At 39.0% G+C, this 23,144-nt stretch overlaps 1 protein-coding gene across 1 annotated transcript; it reads right to left on the bottom strand.

The window, feature by feature from the left end:
- Positions 1-1,583: 1,583 nt before the first annotated feature.
- Positions 1,584-22,452, bottom strand: IFNGR1 (interferon gamma receptor 1). The gene is made up of 7 exons (XM_026666162.2): positions 22,182-22,452; positions 15,913-16,027; positions 15,584-15,750; positions 12,792-12,937; positions 11,689-11,860; positions 9,185-9,300; positions 1,584-6,890 (listed from the first exon to the last, which is right to left on the bottom strand). Exons 1-7 carry the CDS (start codon positions 22,267-22,269, stop codon positions 6,459-6,461), a joined length of 1,236 nt encoding a protein of 411 aa, XP_026521947.1. The 5' UTR covers positions 22,270-22,452; the 3' UTR covers positions 1,584-6,458.
- Between the last annotated feature and the right edge of the window lie 692 nt (positions 22,453-23,144).

The following is a 23,144-nucleotide window of genomic DNA, read 5'->3' as shown; positions in this document are numbered from 1 at the left end:
CTGCGTCCCTGCTTATCTTATTTAAACAGCTGGGACACTGCGTACTTTGATGTTTCAGCTTCTCATCAATTTCTTATGTTGCCAAAGTTTCCAAGTATTGGGTTTCTTTTTTCTTGAAGCTTGAGATCTAAAGTTATTTCATTCCTATCTGCTTTCTTCAACCTTCTATCCTGGAGGCTTACTGGATTCATTCCTATCCAGCCATGGGCATGCTATCCAAGGGTGAGAATTGTACTCTACAACATTGGAAGGGGAACAAGGCAAAATCAGTGGAATTAGTTCTCCATCAAGGTATTGCAACCATGTTCTTGCAGTTAGCACCATTAGTATTCAACAAGGCTCTTGACCAACCATTCTTTGGGGGGTTTCTTTTAGTATTTTTTTTAAATTAAGAATCTGGAAAGTGGCAAAACTAAGCCAGGGCAGTGATATCACTCCTTCTTGAATTGTAGCAAAACAGAATTACTATTAATCTCAAAACCCTTGTGTGGCAGGCTGTTACTACATAGCAAAGTAAGAGTTCCAGCGGCTCTTGATAGTGTTTCCTAACCAGGCCTATCTTGAAGAACTGATACATTGGAATCAGCCTGATCAAGTTGGAAGAAATTGTTAGCAATTTCCCACTTTAGGGAGGTGAAAGGAGCCAAGGCTAGGAGGCACTGTTTTGGGTGGCAATACTAATCCTTTGGAGTGGTCTCCCCGTGGATATGAGGTTGGCTACTGTTTTGACCATTTTCTAGAAGAAACTCGAGACAGAGTTCTTATGGAGCATGAGCCTTGATGCCATCTTGGCTGGGTTTATAGATTGGTTTTTGTCAGAGGTGGTATTCAGCAGGTTCTGACCAGTTCTCAAGAACCGGTAGCGGAAATTTTGACTAGTTCAGAGAACCGGCAAATACCACCTCTGACTGGAGATTTTGCAGTATCCTTCCCCTGCCACGCCCACCAAGCTAGGCCCACAGAACTGGTAGTAAAAAAATTTGAATCCCACCACTAGTTTTTGTTTATGCATTTTCCCATGGACTTTGGCTGCTCTGTGTATTTTTTTATCTTTGCAATCCACCAAGAATCCTTTAGGATGAAAGCAGTCCATAAATGTGATAAATACGTTCGTTATCAATGAGTCACCTATGTACCATGAAAGGCTTCATTTTGTATATGATTTGCTGGAAAGAAAAAGTGTAATGTCTCATTAGAAAAACTTACGTCGCCTATGAAAAGCAGAATCCCAGTCTCTTGGAATCACCCGCTGTATTGTCCAGATAATGCCTTCTACGTTTTCTGAATGCAAAACAAGAGTGCCACCTACTGACAATATTTCTGAAGTTTATATGATTTGTAACTTGCATGCTCCAAGCTCTTACTAAACTTCTGTGTAGTCATGATCCCTGAAACTCTCTCCTGATATTGTTGCATTGCACTCTGGAGGAAACGGCTTTCTTAGCATTCAAAATTAAGTAGCGTTCTTAAATATTGATTTTTAAGATATAAAGACATTTAAACACATAATGATATATTAAAACAAAATAAAGTGCTGTATAAAATGTGAAAGAATGCTACAAGATAAAGTAAGGACTTCTGAATTAATTTAAAAATATTTATTTACATGAACAAAATACACTGAAAACATAAAACAATCTGAATTATACAAAAGCAGAATCTTGCTATATACTATACACTTACATATATGCATTTCTAATCATGATTACATATTTACAGAAATTCAACATTCTATTTAAAAGGAATTATATACCCAAACAATTCCAATCTCATAAAATTCAAAACTCATGAAATTTGGATGGATCTGAAGCTGTTCTCAGACTATAAGGATCTGAAAGAGTTTTCTGTATTTGATCTATTTTATATAATAGATATTCCTTTGATTTTAAAAAATGTAGACACATTCCAATCTTCAAATAAACACAGTACATGTGTTTATTTGATTAGATATATGCACTTTAATTTATACTAAAAATGTTAAGCTTGAACTCAAATTGTAACTTGTGACCAAAATATTCAGCATCAATAATTAATTTTATAGTCCTGTAAAGTCTTATTTTCCTAACTTTTGAATGATCATATGTGCTGATGTTTCTAAGTTTGCATTATTAAAGTGTGGGAGAAAATTGGAAAGGCACCAGAACTGTTTTCATTTTTTTCCAGTTTTTGAAAGTAAGTTTTAAATATGAATTTAGGATAATAAAGTGTTGTATTAGGAAATGAGTTCTATTTTTTATGTCCCAAACTGTACAGCTAATAAAACTGTTGAAGACAGCACAGAAATTGTATTTAAGACTACAGACAAAGAAGAATTGAAGATTTTATTACTTTTGCTACAAACATTGCCATAACCCAGTTAAACATATGTAAGAAAAGTAGCAGTTCACCCAAAATGAAAATTTGGAGCATCACAAATTTGAAAAGCAGCAGTTTAAATTAGGGCTGGATAAATGTCCTCTGTGAAACATTTTGTGTGTGTGTGTGTGTTGAAAGAAAGTTTTGAAATGCTCAAGGTATTATCTGAGAGGTTTCCTCAATTTAGTCACTGGGATGCTTCTTAATGAATTTCAGTCAATTAAGGAACTTGCTATGAATATTCACCAAACATTCTGATTTGTGTGATATTATTAAAGGCACCAAAGGTCAATTCAGAATAAGAAACAATAGTTCCTATTTGAATGCCTCGCTACAAATAGGAAATGGAATAGAAATAAACACTTTGTAACCATTCTGAAAATCAAAGCATGTTTACTTTCTTTTTAATACTTATAAACAGAACTTGAACTCCATGAAGTAACACTACAATGTATCTATGGGGAGACAGAATGCCTTAATCCTGTAGATAAGAAATTTGTTCTACGGTGTTTAGACAGCTTGATCACCCAAAGAAAAACATATTAAAAAACCCTTCAAAAACAAAACCACCACAAATTGTAAACTTACATAAATAGGTACAAAATCCCAAACTCATCAGAGTAAGCTGCCTTTGCCTAGATCATTATTTTCTCCTAGTATCAATTTATGGATGGCTTTTTTTTTCATTTTCTTGACCATTTTGGATATTGGGTTTTTTTCCTCACCATCAAGACCAAAATGATATCCAATATAAGAAGGAACTCTGAACATAAATAACACCAAAATAAATATATGTCTGACTCCAGCAGATATATAGGTGGTGGACTAGGCTGACCAGATGCTAGACCATATGACAAATACAAAGAGTCATGGTGTGGTATAAAAAAACTGGGCATTTATATGGTGCAGCTGGCTATGCATAATCTTTTCCTAATTTATGAGGCTGGAGCATCTGGTGCGTTGCTGTCATGAGATCTGAATCTTTCCCCCCAAGCAAGCATATCTTTTGTGTATCAAATTTTAAAAAGCTACCCTCCCAGTCAACTAAACGACAATGTAATTGGGAGATACTTTTATTCTTGAGCTATTGCTTGCAATATCTTGTAAGGATACAGTTTCAAAAGTTGTGTTCCTAATTTGTATAGTTGTCCTTTAATGGATAATTTGTTTACTGAATTGTTGCCATAGTTTTTCCAACTGTAAAGGAAACTAGGTTGTCTCTATTACCTAACCATGTGCTAAAACAATCCAAAGAGTTAAACTGTATTGGATCACAACAAATACCCAATACGTAGTGTAACTGTGTACCTAAACTGAGGCATTGGCAGCTAATCCTAAAGTCAAGGAGATATTCAAGGAGAATAGGAGACAAGAGAATCTATAAATATAAACTTATAAGTAAATAAGTCTATAAAAATATTTCTAGTCTTCTAATTAGTGATTTTCAGCTTGCTTTTTGCTAACAAAAAAAAAAGGTAAAAATGGAGATATAGATAACTTTATAGATAGTGCTTGCTTAATGACTGGAACTGGCAACTCTGTTGCAAAGTGATGTGGTCATTAAGTGAGATAGCAATAGCAACAGCATTTAAACTTATATAATGCTTCACAGTGCTTTAGAGCCCTTTCTAAGCAGTTTACGGAGTCAGCATATTGCCCCCAACAATCTGGGTCCTCATTTTACCCACCACAGAAGGATGAAAGGCTGAGTCAACCTTAAGCCGGTGAGGATCGAACTGCCAGCAGCCAGCAGAAGTAGCTGCAATGCTAACCACTGCGCCACCACAGGTCTTATAGCCTGTGGCTCTGGTAGACTTGAAACCTCATTAAGTGAAACAACTGCGGTTGTTAAAGAAGACATTGAGTGGATTGCAACTTATGATTTTACTGTGTCTCCACTGATTCTACTTGTTGGAAGACGTGTGTGAAATGTGCAAATGATAATCACATAACTGCAAGTGTGGCAACAGTCATAAACACCTGCCAGCATGAAGAATCTTGAACTCGTGACCACAGGGATTCTGCAATGATTCTGCAAAGTTATTTTTCCAGCACCATCGTAACTTATGAAGGATTGCTAAACCAGGCAGTTGTTAAGTGAGGACTACTTCTATTTTTTTTCCTTGCAGTCTTTATCTTGATATAGTTGCTGCAAGATACATATTGTCAAGGAAAACTATCCTATAATAAAAAGATAGCCACCTCAACATTTAACATTGGGGTTAAATCGGGTTTAGATCTAAGTATTACCGATTTCTATCTTGCCTTTCCTCACAAGATCAAGGCAGTGTAGATACCAGTTACTCCTCCATTCCCCCACCTAGTAACTCTGTGTGGAACACTGGACTAAAAGAGAACAACTGGCCCAATCACCGAGTGAACTTCTGAGGCTGAGGGCAGACTTGAACCTGGGTCTCTGTGGCTGTAATCCAACATCTTAACCACTACAATTCACTACCTCTCAAATAAATTTTAGTGTTATCTAACTAGTTATAGTTAAGGAGCATGAAATTTAAACCCTTATTTGTAAAGTGCAATGAATTAGTCTAGTTTTACTAATCTAGAACTTTCAGTTCTATTGAGAATACAAGTCCCAGATTTTTTATGTTTCCTGAGGATTCTGGGAACTGCACTTTTAGGAGGTATCAGTTTTGAGATGGTGATTGTATCTCCCTGAATTTATGGACTAAATGTGCAAACAGGATCCTCAATGCTGGCAGGCCATTGCGTTTGTCACAGTTGTAAACTACTTGTGCACCACTTTCCAATGCAGAGTGAAGATTAATAATCACATGGCAAAATAGATACTGTAAATTTGGACACTAACACATGGCCCAAGTATTTATCATGGCCCAATTATTTGACACAAATGGTGCAAGTATTTACCATATCTGCAAAGATAACATTTGTCCATACAGTTATGAGTCATATATATATAGTAGGGTACAAATCTAATACATGCAGAAACCAGTAAGCCATTTTACATAAAGTGAAAGTCCTTGACTACAATATAGCTCCATCTACTTACTATGGTCTTTCCAAGTTCTCTGTGGAAATGCCTTAACTCAGGTGTGTCAAAACTCTATTTCACTGAGGGCCGCATCAGGGTTGTTTGACCTTGGGGGGCCAGAGTGGGTGTGTCCAGCTTGACGTCACTTGTGTCAGGGGCACCTGTGGTGGCCCGGGTTGGCTGTGGGGGATCCTCCTGCAGCACTCTGCCATGTGTGGCCCTCCTGAGCTGTTTTCGCTGGCAAAGAGCTGCAGGAGGCTGTCGCAGCCAAAAATGGAGCACAGGAGGACTGCACGCAGCTCTCAGGCTGGTCCTTTGCTGTTTCCATGGCAACCTCGCAAGTCAGATCTAAGCACCCTGCAGGCCGGATCTGGCCCGCAGGCTTTGAGTTTGACAACCCTGTCTTAGCTGAAACCTATACTTTTCTAGTATTTCTTTAAAAGTTGGTCTTTTTGGATTTTTCTTCCATTAGAAAAAAGGCAACTTCACAAACTGCCCCTACTACATATAGAAAACTATACTTGTAATAGTCCCAGTCTCTTCCACTGACCAGTATGGACAGAAGCCTCTTATCAGTTAATCCTCCTATCTTTAAACATTATCATACTTTGGGCAGGATAAAAGTAATTGCCGTGAGAACAAAGGGCAGAATAGTGCTCTCCAACCATTCTAGCCCACCAGCATACAATCATCAAGGCCACTAGCAAAGAATGATAGGATTTATAGCATAACATATTTAGAAAATACCAGCTTCTTAACAAAGGGATGTCAATACAGCATCTTGGCATATTATGAAATCATTCTATTAGAATCTTATGAATATCTATTCAAAATGGAGTTAATACAATAGGACTTTTTTTTTTTTTTTTTTTACCAAGCATCTATACGAGTGCAGCTTCAGTTCAGTTTTTTGGCATCTACAAGTTCTCATCTCAGGTTTGATACCATCAAACTATATGAATACCTACTCTACTGCAAGGATTAAAGTGCTCACAAGCATGGATGCTTCTGATGAAGTTTCCAATAATGCTCTTTCATAGTAAAAATGGCTTTCCTAATTTTTGGAGAGTCATTGGAATTCATCTCTAAAACTTCAGTCAACCCAGTGGGGTTTGTCATACCCAGACGGTTTTAGTGAGCACCTTAGAACAGTGGGTTTTGGGTTTAGGACATCTGCTCTGGGAAGATCCAGATTTTGAAGATCAGGACATGTGTCTTGGCCAGTGATCGATTTAGAGTAATCTGTGATGCCATCTTCATGAATATGTTCATTTTCAGAGATTTCTACAGCCATATCTTCTTGAGTGCTCTTTTCTCCTTTCTGGATTCCTTGGGAACTATCGATATCTAGGTCTTTGCTATAATTGGGATCAGTGATTTTTGCCTTCTCGGTGACATCTAATTTCTCTGCTGGTTTTTCATCTTCACACAGTTCCATTGGCTTGTAGGATGTTGATGTTATAATGTCATATCTGCATTCTGACTTATATTCGGTATTACCTACTTGGTTTCTTACCACGGTCACCTTTAAAAAAAATGTAACAACAAAATCAAGTCAGTCATCCATTCCATTTTTTTAGAACAGCAAAAAGGGATGAAATAGAAATTATAGCAGAGGGCTACACGGTCTCAAATCTAGCAGGTGAAAACTAGGACAGACAGGTCCTGATCTGCCTATGTTTTTTCTAGTTGAGACTGAACAAATTCCCTCTCCCCCTGTACAATTGGCCCTTGGTTCAGGACTATTTCTTTAGCTATCTTTCTAAATTATAATAGCGCTGACTTGTGATCAGTTCTCCTACTTATGTCTCCGCAGTCACATGATTGCAACTCAAGTGTTTGGCAATCAGTTCGCACTTACAACAGTGTCCTGCATTCATGTGATTGCCATTTGTGACCCTCCCAAATGAGTTCCGATAAGCAAGGTCAAAGGAGAAGCCAGCAAGAGGTTGCAACTCATGGTCTCACTTAACGACTACGAGGAAAAAAAGGTTGCAAAAGTCTCTATTGTGATTATAAATCAAGGGCGACCTATACGTCTTGTAACACTCTTCATGCATCGTAGACCTTTCACTGAAAATCTACTGAATGAATTCCGAGCAAAGGGGAATACAGACCAAATTAACATATGTGACTATATATTTTAAGTGGTATCTATTATTTTGACATAATCAGTTAACACACGGAGAATTTTGGTATGATTGTGGTACCATATAAATGTGATATGCAATCAGTTAATTAATTAATGGTTAGGTACAGATAATCATAGAAAAAAAACCTATGCGATTGCTACGAGTCAACAACTTGATAGCACATAATAAATCCAAAGTCCATATCACTGAAATATGCTGAAAATTTTCTTACCTACTGAGTAGTGAATTTAGAGGAAATATCTTTATAATACAACATGCATTCTAAAGTTAAACATTTTATTTGATTATACACTGTTATTAGTGGGTTCTAAAATTCATAAACTTGGTGAGTGAATGCGACCAAAACATCTGTAGTCCATGATTCACAAGTCACTTGGTTTTCAGTTTTAATGAAAATTGATATAAAACTAAGAGGAAAGGTCTTGGAAGACCAGCAATTAACAATGCTGATATTACATTCATCCAATCAATATAAATTTTCCACATGAAAACGAAGTAGCAATAATATACCTTTAACACCCTACCCAGGTCCTTGGGAAGAATAGGTGGATAAAAATAAAAACCCAGTCTAAACAGTTGGCTGATTGTTCAACCAATCATCATCATCATCATCATCATCATCATCATCATCATCATCATGCAACAGTTAAATGAATCCAGTAAATATAAAGAACTGCACTGAAAGTCACACTACAAGATTGATGGGAATACATATATTACTCATGCTGTGCTATTATTGTCAACATTGATTGCTTTGCTTGAGGGTATTTCTGCATGAATAATACTTAAGAGAAATTCTTTTGCTCCTGAATACAGATCATACTAGTTGCTGGATTTGGCTGCAACTAGTATGTAACAAAATTCTGAAATTAACATTGCCCAATAAATATTCCTTGCCTTTTGTTTTAATTTTGTCTTATATTTGAATACAAAAACATACTGTCAGATTGTTACACCCTTTCCTGAGAAATCTCTTAAGAATGCTAAGGAAGTTAATGGAAAACAACCCCCACAAAATTTAAGATTGCCAGAATTAGTTGGCAATTGCTCAGTTATTGTGTTGAAATGACCACAAGCAGTTATCGCAAGACCAAATGAATGGTGTCCTTAAGCATCCAAAAACACTGGTTTTTAGTTTCCACCTTAAGGACAAATAATTTGGCTAAACAAGGGATTACTTGTCTTTAGGACTTCACTATGATCCCTTTTTACTAATGGTTTTCACATCATATTTACAATGTTATATTGACTGAGTAAATATTGAGATTGGTGCTAGCCTTCTATGGACTCGGGATAGTGAGGTGTCCTTGATATTTTTCTCCACAAAGCAAAGCCTCATTGTACCAATGTAAGCTACAAGAGAGCACTCACTAGAGAGCATGTCCTATGACAGGAATAACAAACTCATAAACCCACTGTTATGGTCTGTGGTAATGACCTTGGGAGAGGAAGAGTTGCAGGTAGACAATGATCTGATAAATGAACATTAAGTCTAAAGAAAAAGCAGTGGCAACAGCATCTCAGAAGAGATCTTCCCTAGTTTTTGGGAAAGTAAATGGGAAGGATAGGTGGGGTACTTTCAGATTTGCAAGATTATGTTAAAATGACCTTGCAATAAACATAATGTTAACTGCTCAGAAGGAATAAAGATACTGGGGTATCTTACCAGAGATTTCGGAAGCGTAATTTTTCTCTCCTGAAATTTTATAAGCACTTTATAAGTAAGAATGATTACCACAATAACCAGGAAAACAATTCCAAAACTTATCAATAGTGGAAAGCCTATAAAATTAAAAGAGACATGTTATTGTATAAAATTAATGCTGAATACATACTACCACCATATAATGTACATTTTCTATATATGATGAAGAGACAAAAGATATATAGTTATCCAGCAATTAATTGGTTCTTCTTTCATAAAGCATAATTAACTCATAAAGCAACTCCCTAAAATCACAAATGTATGCAGCCACTGTCCAAAAAAGCATAATCCAGTGTACTTAAATGGGTCCAATTATAAAATCATTTTATACTGAGGTAGCGAGCTGGCTTGACATCATAGCAATGGTAGCTAACCTTTCTCCACAGCTTAAATTAGGGTTAGAGAACACCAACAGTTTGAAATATTATTTTTCCGACAATATTTTGTATAACTAGGGGAGCAGCAACTTTGGCCAATAGTACAAGTATACAGATATAAATAGTTTCTAGCACAGAGATCCCGAGAGAAAAAGCTTCATGGAAAGCAAAGACGACAGAAGCACTCAGAAAAGCAGAACAAGTACATACCACAAGCAGAAATATTTCACTTGGCCTTAACCCTTGCATTAATGCTTGGATGTTAAACTGTGTACAAATGTATACAAGTATAAATATTTTGCTTAAAAATGCTACTTAAAAAAAGAGCTCAGAATAGAATTGCCAAGTCCTATAAAACACATTTGGGATTTCCAACATTTCTTTTTCCTCAATATGAGGGAGTATCTCTTCTCTCATTTATTGATTTTAATTAGTTGGCAGGAATTAGTTGTTTCTGAATCTCTACATTGGTTAATGCAATATTAGAAATCTTGTAAATGCCGTGTTTCCCTGAAAATAAGACCAGGTCTTATATTAATTTTTGCTCCAAAAGATGTATTAGGGCTCATTTTCCAGTTAGGTCTTATTTTCAGAGAAATGTGATACTAAAATGTACCTGTCTGCCTGACAATCTTAACTGGGGTTTATTTTGGGGGTAGGGCTTATATTACGAGCATCTGAAAAAAAATCATGCTAGGGATTATTTTCCGGTTGGGTCTTATTTTCGGGAAACACGGTACAGGTAATACCTGGGCTACGAGCATTCCCTTAGCAAATGTTCAAAGTTATGCGATAAGTACCTTCCAGCGTTTACAAACAAGTCCCGAAACTACAAATCTTGCAGCACCATGACAGTTGTTCGCCCTTACGAACAATTGCACAGCCGCTGCAACATTTGTCCTGCACATTGCCAGCCAAAATAGAGCTTCAGAGGGGTAGATCCGCCCCTGTGATGCTCCATTCGGGCCTCCGGAGCCCTTGCCTGACAGGTTACAGGCCAAAATGAAGCTTCGGGGGGCGGACACTCTGTTCAGGCCTCCAGAGGCTTCCCCCAGCAGGTTGCAGCCTGAAATGGGAGCTTTGGAGGGGTAGATCCACCCTTCCAAAGTTCCATTTTGACTTGCAACATGCCAGGGGAGGCCTCCAGAGGTCCAGAGTGTCAGAGAGGTGGATTTGCCTCTCCCAAGCTCCATTTCAGCCTACAACGTGCTGGGTGAGGCCTCTGGAGGCCTGGAGTGTCAGAGAGGCAGATGCGCCCATCTGGAGCTCCATTTTGGCCTGCAACGTGCTGGGCAAGGGCACCAGAGGCCCAAACGGAGCTGCAGGGGTGTGCATGTAGCTGAGAGAAGACTGCTTGCTAGATCTTCACAACCTGGTGCGGCAGGTTGGGTGGATGGGCAAAGCAATTGTGGGGAGCATGAAGTATTTCAGTGGGTCAGGAGGCCTTGGGTGGTCTTAGGCAGATGGCCTGTTCCATCACTAGGTCTCCCCGTGGCCTTCCCCATCTTGAAATGCCTCATGCACTTAACAAGCCTTGCATTTGATTAGCAAGTGTGTGGGTGAAAGGAGGGACTGATCCTGTTCAAGGTATGAGATTCACTCCCACAAATCCTCCCATTACGAATCAAATGGGCAGGCTCCATTACAGTTGTAACTCGAGAAGTACCTGTAATTTAGACATCCACTATACACAAATTTCAACATTTTAAAATGAGATATATTAAATTTATCACCTCAAAATAACGGTTCTTTTCTCTCAGTATTACCAGTTGGAATTTATAATGAAAGAAAAAAGAAATGAGAGGAGGAGGGTGGGGTGGGGTGGGGAAAGGAAAAGGGGAAGGGGAAAAGGAGGGAAGGAAAGGAAAATCCAACTTCTGCTTTTTTGTTCTCTTCCACCCCTCTGGATTTTTCAATAAATAATACTATATACTGTATTTCAATATAATAATACTATATACGCAATATACTGAGAAAAAAACCTTTCCCCACAGACATGTAAAAATGAGATGCTGATAGAAATGTGCTGAGCTTCAGGACAGAATATTTTGTACAATTATCTATTTACTGAAGATTTAAAATCTTTACCTAGGCTGAACTTGGGAGTTGGTGAGATGCATTTTTCTTCTGATTCTTCACCAACCTTGTTTAGTGACAGTGAAATGACTTGAGTGGAAATACAGTAAGAGGTATCCAAAGACACAGACAGAGATACATTGCATAGCTCAAGAGAGCAGTCATCTGAGATAACCTCTTGTTGCTATAAAAAAATGAAATATATTGAAGTTAGAACTTCCTTTAAGAAACGTAAACATAATAAACAGAAATATACAGTCTTCATCTGCAAAGAAACCAATTCTTTCTTCAAACCTTTTGAATCTCGTTTTGGTCTAGAATACTCTGCACCATTATTAGCTCAAAACATTTACTTCCAAAAATCTATCAAACAACCCTTAAAGAAGGCATGGTTTGAAGAACTAATTCAGAGTTTTCTGGAATGTTGTTTCCAAACCTGTGAGTTTTGAATTTCATATGAGTCACATTTAGTCTTGCAAGATTCTATTACTGTATCTTTATCATAAAAATAATATTGAACTGCATGATTTTGGTTTCCTAGTATGGTCTACCTTTAAAGGTAAAAGGTTCCCCTCGCACATATGTGCTAGTCGTTTCCAGCTCTAGGGGGTGGTGCTCATCTCCATTACAAAGCCAAAGAGCCAGCGCTGTCCGAAGACATCTCCCTGGTCATGTGGTCGGCATAATTAAACACTGAAGGTGCATGGAACAGTTACCTTCCCACCAAGGTGTTCCCTATTTTTCTACTTGCATTTTTACATGCTTTCGAACTGCTAGGTTGGCAGAAGCTGGGACAAGTAATGGGAGCTCACTCTGTTACATGGCGCTAGGGATTCGAACCGCCGACCTTTCTGATTGACAAGTTCAGTGTCTTAGCCACTGAGCCACCGTGTCCCTAGGTCTACCATTAAAGGATGATAAATGGAAACTGGCAGCAGGCATTCTGCCAAAGAAGAGATTATTGGTGATATATTGCCTCACCTCTACTGTGCTACCACCAATGTCAGAGATAGCAGGACCAGCCACCACTAAATTCACAAGGCTTAATGACTTTTTTTGAATACAGCATCAAAGGCACAAATATTATGAAGAAAAATTAGAGACTTAAAATATACCCCTTCTCGATCTCCGTTTTTCCAAACGAACAATTTGTAGGTGAACTCATCCATCAGGTCATAATATGGAAATAAAGGTGGTTCAATATTGACTACAATGTCCTGATTATCAATGGAAAGATTGAACTTTGGAGGTCCTATTTGGCCTGAAAGAGTTGCAACATTTTCTATTAGTATCACATTTTGACAACACAACACAACACTCTAATAAAATGTTTATTTATATAGAAATAGAATGCAATGATATAAGTCACTTTCTGGAAACAATAGGTAGGGAAGGCAATCAAGAGACCACTTCTACAAACTGATGAATATGTCAAAACTCAAAATCCGGCCTGCTTTATAAAACGTGGAGAATGCAAGAACATTTTTTGGGATGACATGCTTTGGATCTGTTCCAGTTAATCCTGTGGTGCTGCTGTCTGTACCCCATCTTGGAGGAAAATAAAAGTAACAAAGCATGAAAGAGCCAATGTGCACCCCTTTTTCACGAGAACTAGCCTGACTTGAAGTACTGTGGGGGTCCTTGGTGCTCTTTGAGCTTGGCGTCATGATAGAACCAAGACCCCTATAGGCCAATTCTGAGCTACAAATATTCTTCTCTATTGAACCTTAAAGAAGCCACATAGAAGCTATATCTTACTGAAAGAAGAAACTGACTTTGTCTCCAGAACTACAGAAGATGTAGGCCAGGGGACTTCAAACTTGAAAGCTTTAAGACTTGTGGACTTCAACTCCCAGAATTCTTCCTCCAGTCATATTAGCTCAGGAATTCTGGGAGTTGAAGTCCACAAGTCTTAAACTTGCCAAGTTTGAAGACCCTTGATGTAGGCAATATGCTGATATATTAGTTTTGGCCTGAATAAAATGTCTCCCTAACAGCAAGATCAAGTCCACAGAAATGTCTTTACTTGACTTGTAAAATTAATAATGGAAAGAGGTTTTATGTATTCAATGGTTAATGATGGTTTGTTTGTCTTTAAAATTAATAAAATTTGTTTCAAAAAAAAAAAAAAAAGAAAAGAAATGTCTTGCCCTAGTTTAAGGATGCTACCACCTGTAATTCACAGTCTACCTCAGGCAGTCCGAGGATGGCTTTGGGTGCTGCCTTTAGGAAGTGATGTTTTCTCTTTTAACTCACATCCAGATGCTGCAGGTGAGCAATATAGGGCATAATAAAGAAAAAAAATTGGCAATGGCTTACAACCGGAACATTAAAAAAAGACTTGATTTTGGCTGCTCAAGAGCAAGCTATCACAACACATAAAGATATGTGAATAGAACAACAAAAGAAAGTAACAGGCATCATGGGTGCAATACGTAAGTAACTGGAGTACCACTTGAATATCATCAGTATTGATAAAAATCACCATAAATCAATTGCAAAAGGAAGCTTCACTTGGAAGTTTGATGGCGTCAGTTAGTGTATTGTCGCAGGATATAAACTTTTTCAAGTAAAGCTGTTTTTTGCAATTGATTTATGGTGATTTTGTCAATATTGATGGTATTCAAGGGGTACTCCAGTTGCTTTGTTATTACACCCAAGGTGATTATAACTATGGCTCTCTAGCCCAGGGGTAGTCAACCTTTTTATACCTACCGCCCACTTTTGTATCTCTGTTAGTAGTAAAATTTTCTCTAACCGCCCACCGGTTCCACAGTAATGGTGATTTATAAAGTAGGGGACAAAACCCCTACCGCCCACCATGAAAGCTGGAACACCCACTAGTGGGCGGTAGGAACTAGGTTGACTACCACTGGTCTAGCCTATCAAAGAGAAGATTTGCAGGAGACATGATAATAGTCTTCCAATACATGTCAGGCTATCACAGAGAAGAGGGAGGTGATTTATTCTCCAAAGCACTGAAGGGCGGGACAAGAAGTAACGGGGGAAGTTTGTAAAAGAGATCCAATCTAGGAGAAATTTTCTGACAATGAGAACAATTAATCAAGGGTATAGCTTGTCTCCTGGAGTTGTGAGTACTCCATTACTGGAAGTTTTCAGAAATAGACTAGACAACCATTTGAATAAGATGATATAAGGCCGTGGTGGTGATGCCAATTAGAGCTGGAACTTCTCCTAACTAGAGCCCACAGAACATGGGTATCTACTGGGAGGAGACATGTTGAATACAGAATAGCAGAGTTGGAAGGGACCTTGTAGGTCATCTAGTCCAACCATCCCCCCTCTGCCCAAGCAGGAGGCCCTGTACCATTTCCAACAGACGGCAGTCCAGTCTCTTCTTGAAAGCTTCCAGTGACGAAGCTCCCACAACTTCTGAAGGCAAGCAGTTCCATTGGTTGATTGCTCTCACTGTCAGAAAATTTCTCCTTATTTTCAGGTTAAATCTCTCCTTGTTCAGTTTCCATCCATTATTCCTTGTCTGGCCTTCAGGTGCCTTGGAAAATAGCTTAACCCCTTCCTCTCTGTAGCATCCCCTCAAATATTGGAAGACTGCTATCATGTCTCCCCTAGTCCTTCTCTTCATTAGACTAGCCATGCCCAGTTCCTTCCTGTGCTTGTGGTGTCAAGATCCATGCTTCATCATTCTGGCATCATTTTGATTGGAAATCTGAGAATGAGCTTTGCTATCCCACCAACATGACTGGAAGGTACCATGTTGACAAAGGCTATTATAATTTGTAATATGTTAATGCAATCTTCAAATTTGATGTGAAAAACCAGTTGCTACACTACATCATAAAGTATAGAGACAACAAAAACAATTTAATTAATTTCTAAAAGTGGTAAATGCTTTTGATCTAAACCTTATATATGAATGATCACTTACCATCCCTGAGAACATCAAACTTTTGTTCAATATAGTTAGATTGGTGTTGTCCAGAAAGAGCTTTCACTCCAACCCAGAAAGTTTCACAGTTATCAGTTTTGTTGGTAAGATCACAATAGTTTTGCTTTATGTTTATGCAAGTATCCACTTTCTTGCTAACACCAGTGCTGCCAAAAATGGAGAGAGAAAAAGTCAGTTTATAGTCAAAACTATTTTTAAAAAGTAGAAAGAAAATCTGTGATTGTTGGTTCTGCTGATTTTCTGCCCAACAAAATCAGTGACAAAAATTGAGCAAAGCAACGCAGAGTTCTAAGTCAAAATAGTCTTACCTATAGCACTTGATCATCACCGTAAATAGAGGTTTTAAGGATGGACTTTCATAAGCCCAGTATGCAGAGATCTTCTCATTATATGAGTTTACAGTAACATTTTTGGGAGGAGGAACTAAAAATAAAAATAAAATGATAGATTTTAGTGAAGTTTTAAAACGGTTATAAAGATGCTATCAATATCTATTTTCTTTTACTGGGCAAGATTTTGAGATTCATCCTAGAAGAAACAGATGGTCTAAACCAGGGGTCTCCAACCTTGGCAACTTTAAGACTTGTGGACTTCAGGACCCAGAATTCCCCAGCCAGCAAAGCTTCTGGGAGCTGAAGTCCGCAAGTCTTAAAGTTGCCAAGGTTGGAGACCCCTGGTCTAAACCCTCTTTCAGGCAGGAATTAGGCCCAAATGTAGGACAGTAACACGTAGAACTTTGATTGATGGCCTCTGCTGGGCCCTGGATATCTCAGCAGTATTTGATACTGCTGACCCTGGCTGTGAAGTTTGGGACCACTACAATACAATATTTCTGCTCTTTCCACAGAATAACAGTATAAGTCAACATGAACATGTTGGGAAAGCAATGTCAAGCTCATGGCTCTTTCAGTGACAAAACTCTCTCATAAACAGATAACAGCAAGAGGTTATTTATTACTTTCGTGACGCACCATCAGTGTGCTAATAATGCTCAACTATACATCTCACCGTTTCAGACCAGACCACACCAAAAATATTATAGTGGGCCTGATCCAGTATCTTGAGGCTTGTGAGGGATTGTATGGGTCCAAACATGCACGGATTGAACGGGCATCATCCTGATCTTCAGGCAGACTCCAGTGAGGGTTGCATTCCCTTTGCAGGAAGACATTTTGAGGAACTGGGATGCCCTTGCAAAACTGACTCACAGTCCTTTTGCCCAAAAGTTAAGACTACTGCAATGTGCTCTAAATGAAAATGTCTTTGAAGGTGACTTGGCAGTTGCAGTTGGTTCAGAATGCATGCTTTGGCTATTAAGGAGAGGGGTAGGTTCACCTAATACACCCATGCTGAACTTGCTGCGCTGTTGACTAATAACCTTCCACAGTCAATTCAAGGAACTGGTTTTCAACTTTATATGGCTTGGCATCCATTTTACTTACTTAACTTAAATAGCAATACAGTCCATTTACTTCACCTGTTTCAAAGAAGGGTGATACAAAAGCACAGTTATAAATAAATAAGTTGCAAAAGGTTAGTTGTATGTGCAGAAGTACTATAAAAATAAACTATATTTATTACTGCTGCAGCTTCCCATCTAATTGGAAGATACATGATTCTAAATTTCAAATTCAGTTATCTGATTAACAGAACTCTGCAGCATGAAGGGAACACGGCCATCTCAAGTGGCCACTGTGCTCAGTGGATAGGAACTGGGAAAGGAACTCTCCAAATTTCTGTTTGACATTAGAGAGAAACTTCCTCTTGTATTGGAATCCACAAGTTATGTTTTTACTCATGTTGTGCAATGAAGTTGCCACTCTCCATGCTTCTTTGTTCAATGCACACACTGCTTTTCAGTTAGCAAACATCTTCATGAATGGATATAGGAGAAAAATGTCCACATTGGGCTTCTCCCTCTGAAACGTATTTTGAAAAAATGGTACCTTCTATTCTATCTTGGGCACACATAGAATAAAATACATCTAAAAGATCCTAACTCTGCAGAACCGTGTTTGAGGATGTGCTATCAAATAATTTTATTTTGCATGGTTGTAAACAAGATATCTTCTTTCTGCTTGTTGTTTTCAGAAGAGAACCTGCTATTGCTGAACTACAACATTAGTGTTCCTTACTGTTAACATGCTAACCAAAGTTGCTAAGAGCTGTCATTCAATAACAGACTGTAGTTTCCTCATTCCTGAGACAAAGGAAAAAGGGGGGGGAAAATCAGAGCAAGGCGAGATTTGTGCATAGCAAATATTATATTTCATAAAATATCAAGACTCCCCTTTTAAGAGATTTCCAGAACTGACACTAAAAGGGAACTGGTATTCCGATCCTGCCAGCATTTAACAGAAATATGTCTAACAATGCCAAACCTCTATGTTTTAGCAAAGATGTTCTTGATTAAAATGATCGTTTTAGCATTTAATTCATTTTGATGTTGCAATTTTCCCTTCTGCTCCCCATTCTTCAAAATAGCATCAACATGTCTGAATTATAGGTCATGGTACTGTTACTGGAAGTTGGGGAGTGATCTCATTTTCAGTAGAAGCACCTACGCGCCTTGTTACTTATTACCTGGATATTATAATGACTATCATAGAACTGCTAAAATATACAGTGTAAGAATATGTATGTAAAGAAGGTGTTTCATTAGAATTTCAATCTGGTAGTTGAGTGCTTCCAAGTCTGTCTCTCCTACTACCAAGTGGCCTGGGCAGAAATCTTAGTGTAAAACAAATTTGGGGGGACGGGGGACGGGACTATAACAAGAAAGTTTCATGTGGTATATCCTGGACCAGACAATATTAACTATTTTTTATGGAGAAGCTCATTTTGTATCCTAGCCTGCAAAATCTGCCATGAACAAGATGTATTTCACTCTTACAGTCTGGTCCTTCAATTGCACAATGAATGTAGGCCTCCTAGATGCAGAAGATCATCTGATAAAGTCAAAATGAAATGCCATTTGGTAGAGAAAACGCCACTTAAAAAACGGTGATTGTTCTGAAGGCAGGTTTCAGTAATTATGCTCACCATGGTGAGGACTGCACGCCTTGAAATTGTTGAGGCCAGCAGTTACTACTCTACATTTCTGCAATCTATTTCTGCTATTATCTTCAACTTCTTCAAAAGTTCAAACTGGGGTTTTGCTGCTGAGATGTTGAAAGATACTAGCAAACACCCAACGGTCTTGCTTTGAGGTAGGAGAAGCAAAGAAAGGAGAGCTGTACATTGTTTGCTGAATATGCCTGCTCTGGGCAATAAGACCAGGCATTACTAACATGATTAGAGAACCTGCTTGTATAGAATAAGCTTACCTCCTTTGGGTAACCACCATTATATCTAGAGCCTAGATGACCTGTGCTAGTTACTAAACTTGTAGGTCAGCTATTACAGTCACTTACTACTAGCCCTTCCTTTTTAAATTCTTCCTCCAATTTGCTCTAACTGAGGGAATCTCAGGTAATGCTTGACATACAAACATTTATTTAGTGACTGTTCAAACTTACAATGGCATGGAAAAAAAATGACTTATGACTTTTTTCACACTTATGACCATTGCAGCATCCCCGTAGTCCAAATTTGGATGCTTGCCTTGACAATTGGCATACATTTACGATGGTTGCAGTGTCCCATGGTCATGGTCCAACCTTTTACAACCTTCTGGCAAACACAGTCAACGGGGAAACCAGATTCACTTAAAAAACAACTGTGTTACTAACTTAACTCCTGCAGTGATTCGTTTAACTGTGGCAAGAAAAGTCATAAAATGGGGCAAAACCCACTTAACAACTGTCTTGCTTAGCAACAGAAATGTTGGGTTCAAATGAAGTTGTACATCAAGGATTACCTGTATGTCATTCAGAGCAAACTGGACAAACTGTCCAGAGCTTGTCTGTATAAAATACAACAGAGACAGCAATACAATCCAAATATCTGTAAATAGAATTCCCTTGTTACATTTATTTCTATGAAAACAACTATCCTACTGAAGTGCACTCAGTTGTACTGTAGACAGTGAAATGTCTACTGAAACGCACACAGTTGCAGACAAATGCACCTCAGCATTAACACAAAGCCATCTTGCCTCCATTTACAGAGTGTCATCAAACACAAAACAGACTAAGGAGACTGTTCCCAACTTTCTGTGTTTGTGTGCACTGACAAGATTTATGCTGGGACTTTTCTAACTAATGTCTTAGAACAAGCCAGCCACTTAAGCATGATTCTCATTCCTGTGGCTACAGTCAGCATGGCAAGCTCATTGAAAGGAATGCAGGAATTAGTGAAAACTTACTTAATTTCATAAACCCCTTATTCATAGCAACAAGAAGCTGCTTGCTGGCAAATAATAAACAGTCACCCTGCACAAAGAAACGACTTTTTTACTTCCTTATTTCAAGAACACCCCCTCCCCCCCAAACACTGCTATAGTATGATGCAGGAGAAAAGGCTAAATTCCACCTTAGCTATGAAAGCCAGCTGGGTGATTGTGAACCAGACTCTCTCAGATCAACCCACCTGGCAGGGTTGTTGTTCTGGGGAAAAGGGGAGGGAGGAAGGTGTGTTGAATAGGTTCGTCACCTTGAATTATTTGTAAAAATACTAAAAGTGGGATACAAATAAATAAATTGGCAAAATGCTTCACTCAGGAATACCTTATAAAAGAAGTATCTTTCAAATGGCTTTAAAAAGAACAAATGAACAGTTAAAAGTTTTCAACAAGTTGAAAGAAATCCTAACTTTTTCCCTATGCATCTTATTTGATGAAAAAAATCTAAAACCTAAAAGAGCGTTTCTTGTAGCTTTCCCCAGCCTAGTGCTTTGTCTTGAATTGGTTTTGAACTCCCACAGACCCCAGCCATCAGAAAAATGGCTCTATTTCACTATTGTCCCTTTTTAGTGACAATTCTGTTTTACATGTTAAAGGCTTCTCATGAATGCTCTAGCAAAATGCAGAATTTTCCTCCTCCCCAGAGCTGCCATTGCCAAAGAACAACAAAAACCATACACGACACTTACTGAAAGTACTTTCCACTACAATACAATAAGTACTTTCCACTTTGATACAATAAGCATCATTTTTTTCTGTAAGAATAATTTTACATAGGATCATTTTAATATCTGGCTAACTTCACCTTTACTTAGCAACATCAAATAAAAGCACCTTAAAAATAGCAGACAGGGCAGAAATATAGGCGGATGCCAAGAGTGTGAATATACCAGGATCACCTTGCCTAATTGATCAATTTTTATTTCTGCTCAAAGTTGAACCTAGTAACAAGATGTCGTAAAGCTGAGCACAACTCACGGTGACTCATGGTGACTATTTTAGATATGTCCATGTTGTTTTCTTCACAACACTATGGAAGTTCTTGTTTTCTTCTAAGATTTTTAAAAATGTCCCTGTGTAATCTACAGCCTTGGGATTTCTGTAGGCTTCCATTTAAATATTAACCCCAACAAAAGTCTCTTAGCTTTTTAAAAACAGAATCAAGATCAACCATGACAAATATGTAAGTTAGATTTTGGTGAATTATGATTCACTCTAGTTCAGATCTGAGAAATGACAAGAGAACGGCGAAACTAACATCAGGATATGTTTAAATAAATCAACCTGACATGAATAAATCAATGCCTCACTATGGTTTATTCACTGTCTCCTATATGTGTTAAAAGCCAGGGTGTGTTAGGAAAACCTGGTTTATTTAAGCTCCCGTTTGAAGTCTGGAGGACGTATGTGGACATTAGTAATGATGTCATAATTATGGTTTTTACAATGATTTATTAATATTGTATATATACTTGATTGTACTTTGTAAACCTCTCAGTTTTGACTTTTTGATTAACATTAATAAATAATAAACAGAAGCCAAAAAGAAAATGGGATTAACCCATGTGTTTGATCACGTTTTAGGGATTAAAAAGAAACAACAAAACAAAACAAGAGGAACAATGGGAGGAAACATCCCCCAATGCTGGTCCCTCACTGCAGGAAGAAGTAAAGGAAAATAAACAAAAGCCAAGGCAAACTCCCTGGGAAAACTGGAACAACCGTTTCGTAAGAACTGGAGAAAGACACCTCACCCCTCGAAAACCAAAGAAAAGGGGGGTCGCTAACAGTGCATGCAAGCTTCTTTTTGTTGATGATGTTATTCTGAACGCGTCGATTAGATCCAGAATCTCAAACAGAGATGAGATTTTAGATGCCCCCACTCCCCAGGGACGCTTGATACGCTGTATTTTCCCACGAAGGACGGGGTGGGTGGGTAAGAGTAGACAGAAAAAGAGCGAATGGCGGGGAAAGAATCCGGAATGGGCTCAAAAGCAAGAGGCCAGACCTTGCACCAGATCTTAAGGTATATGGAGATTGTCAGTCAGATCAGATCTAATGTTGGCTTCTTCTGGCGCGCGCGTGTGTGTGGGGGTCCTCTTCCCCTCCCCCCATCCCTCCCGAGGGCCACCCAGGCCATATTCCCCTCTCCTCCCCTTGTAAGAAACGAAGCGCAGGCGCCAGCCAGCCCTGCCCGCTCTCACCTCCTGGTCTAACTTTTGATCTCCGGCTTACCTTCCGTCTGCGGTTCCCGGGTGTTAAACCCGCTGCAGTGGCTCCAACCTAAAAGCGCCAGGACGAGCCAGGGCCTCACGAGCCTCATTCTTCTGCACCTCTCGCTCGGGGCGCGCCCCCTTTTTTCGTCTTACGGCTCGACGAGCAGGGGGGAGACGAAGGGAGAACGGGACCGACAGAGGCGGCCTCCGCGCTTCCGTAATCAGAACCGCGGCCTGGAGCCGCTTCCCCAGCCTAGACGAGCTCCACCTAGCTGGTGCCTTCCAAGAAGGGGTGGGGCAACTGCTGGACTTTTTACCAGAGAATGGCCGCTAATTGGAGCCGGGAAAAGGAGGGGTGGGTGGGTGGAAGGTTGACTTGGATTTATTGGTCGGGGAATAAAAGAATTACGAGCTAGCTGTGTGGGGTTTCCTGCGGCAAAGCTTTGTAAGTGGGGCCTAGCTGTTGCCTGTTTTGTGTTTTCTTATTTTAACTATGTTTCAAGGGCACGTTTTTCTTTGGAGGAAAGCCTTTATCCGCACCGGCCCCGGAGTCGTTCCGCCCCGCCCCCACCACCATCCCCTCTTTTCATTACCATTTCTGGGTTGCAAAAAATCCGGACGGCCGTTGTGATGGCAACAAAGGGGAAATACAAAACTCGAACTTATCCGGATGTTCGCAGTTCGGAGATAGCATCCTAGTTCTTGCGCAGGAGGGCAAACGGGACAATCGGAAAAAAAAAAAATTAAATTCAGCGGCAAGCCATGTTTGTCTTACTGGCAAGGAAACTATAGGGATGGAGCCGGGCTGTCGCCTGGAATCAAGCTGATTTAAAGGAGACCCGGTTTTTAATCACATCGGGCTGGACGAGATGGTGGTTTTTGCACCGTTGAATGATGTCATCACCGTTTCCCCAAATATATGAAAAATAAGCGTAGGTCACTAAAAGCCCCTCCTCCTTATTCTGCCTTGCTACAGTTCTTT

The sequence above is a fragment of the Notechis scutatus genome, chromosome 1 (assembly GCF_049901735.1).
Source record: "Notechis scutatus isolate UNSWTSFEM ecotype Mainland chromosome 1, rNotScu1.2, whole genome shotgun sequence".
NCBI classification, from domain to species: Eukaryota; Metazoa; Chordata; class Lepidosauria; order Squamata; family Elapidae; genus Notechis; species Notechis scutatus.
Note: the sequence above shows the minus strand (reverse complement) of the source record. Positions and strands in the feature narration are given on the sequence as shown.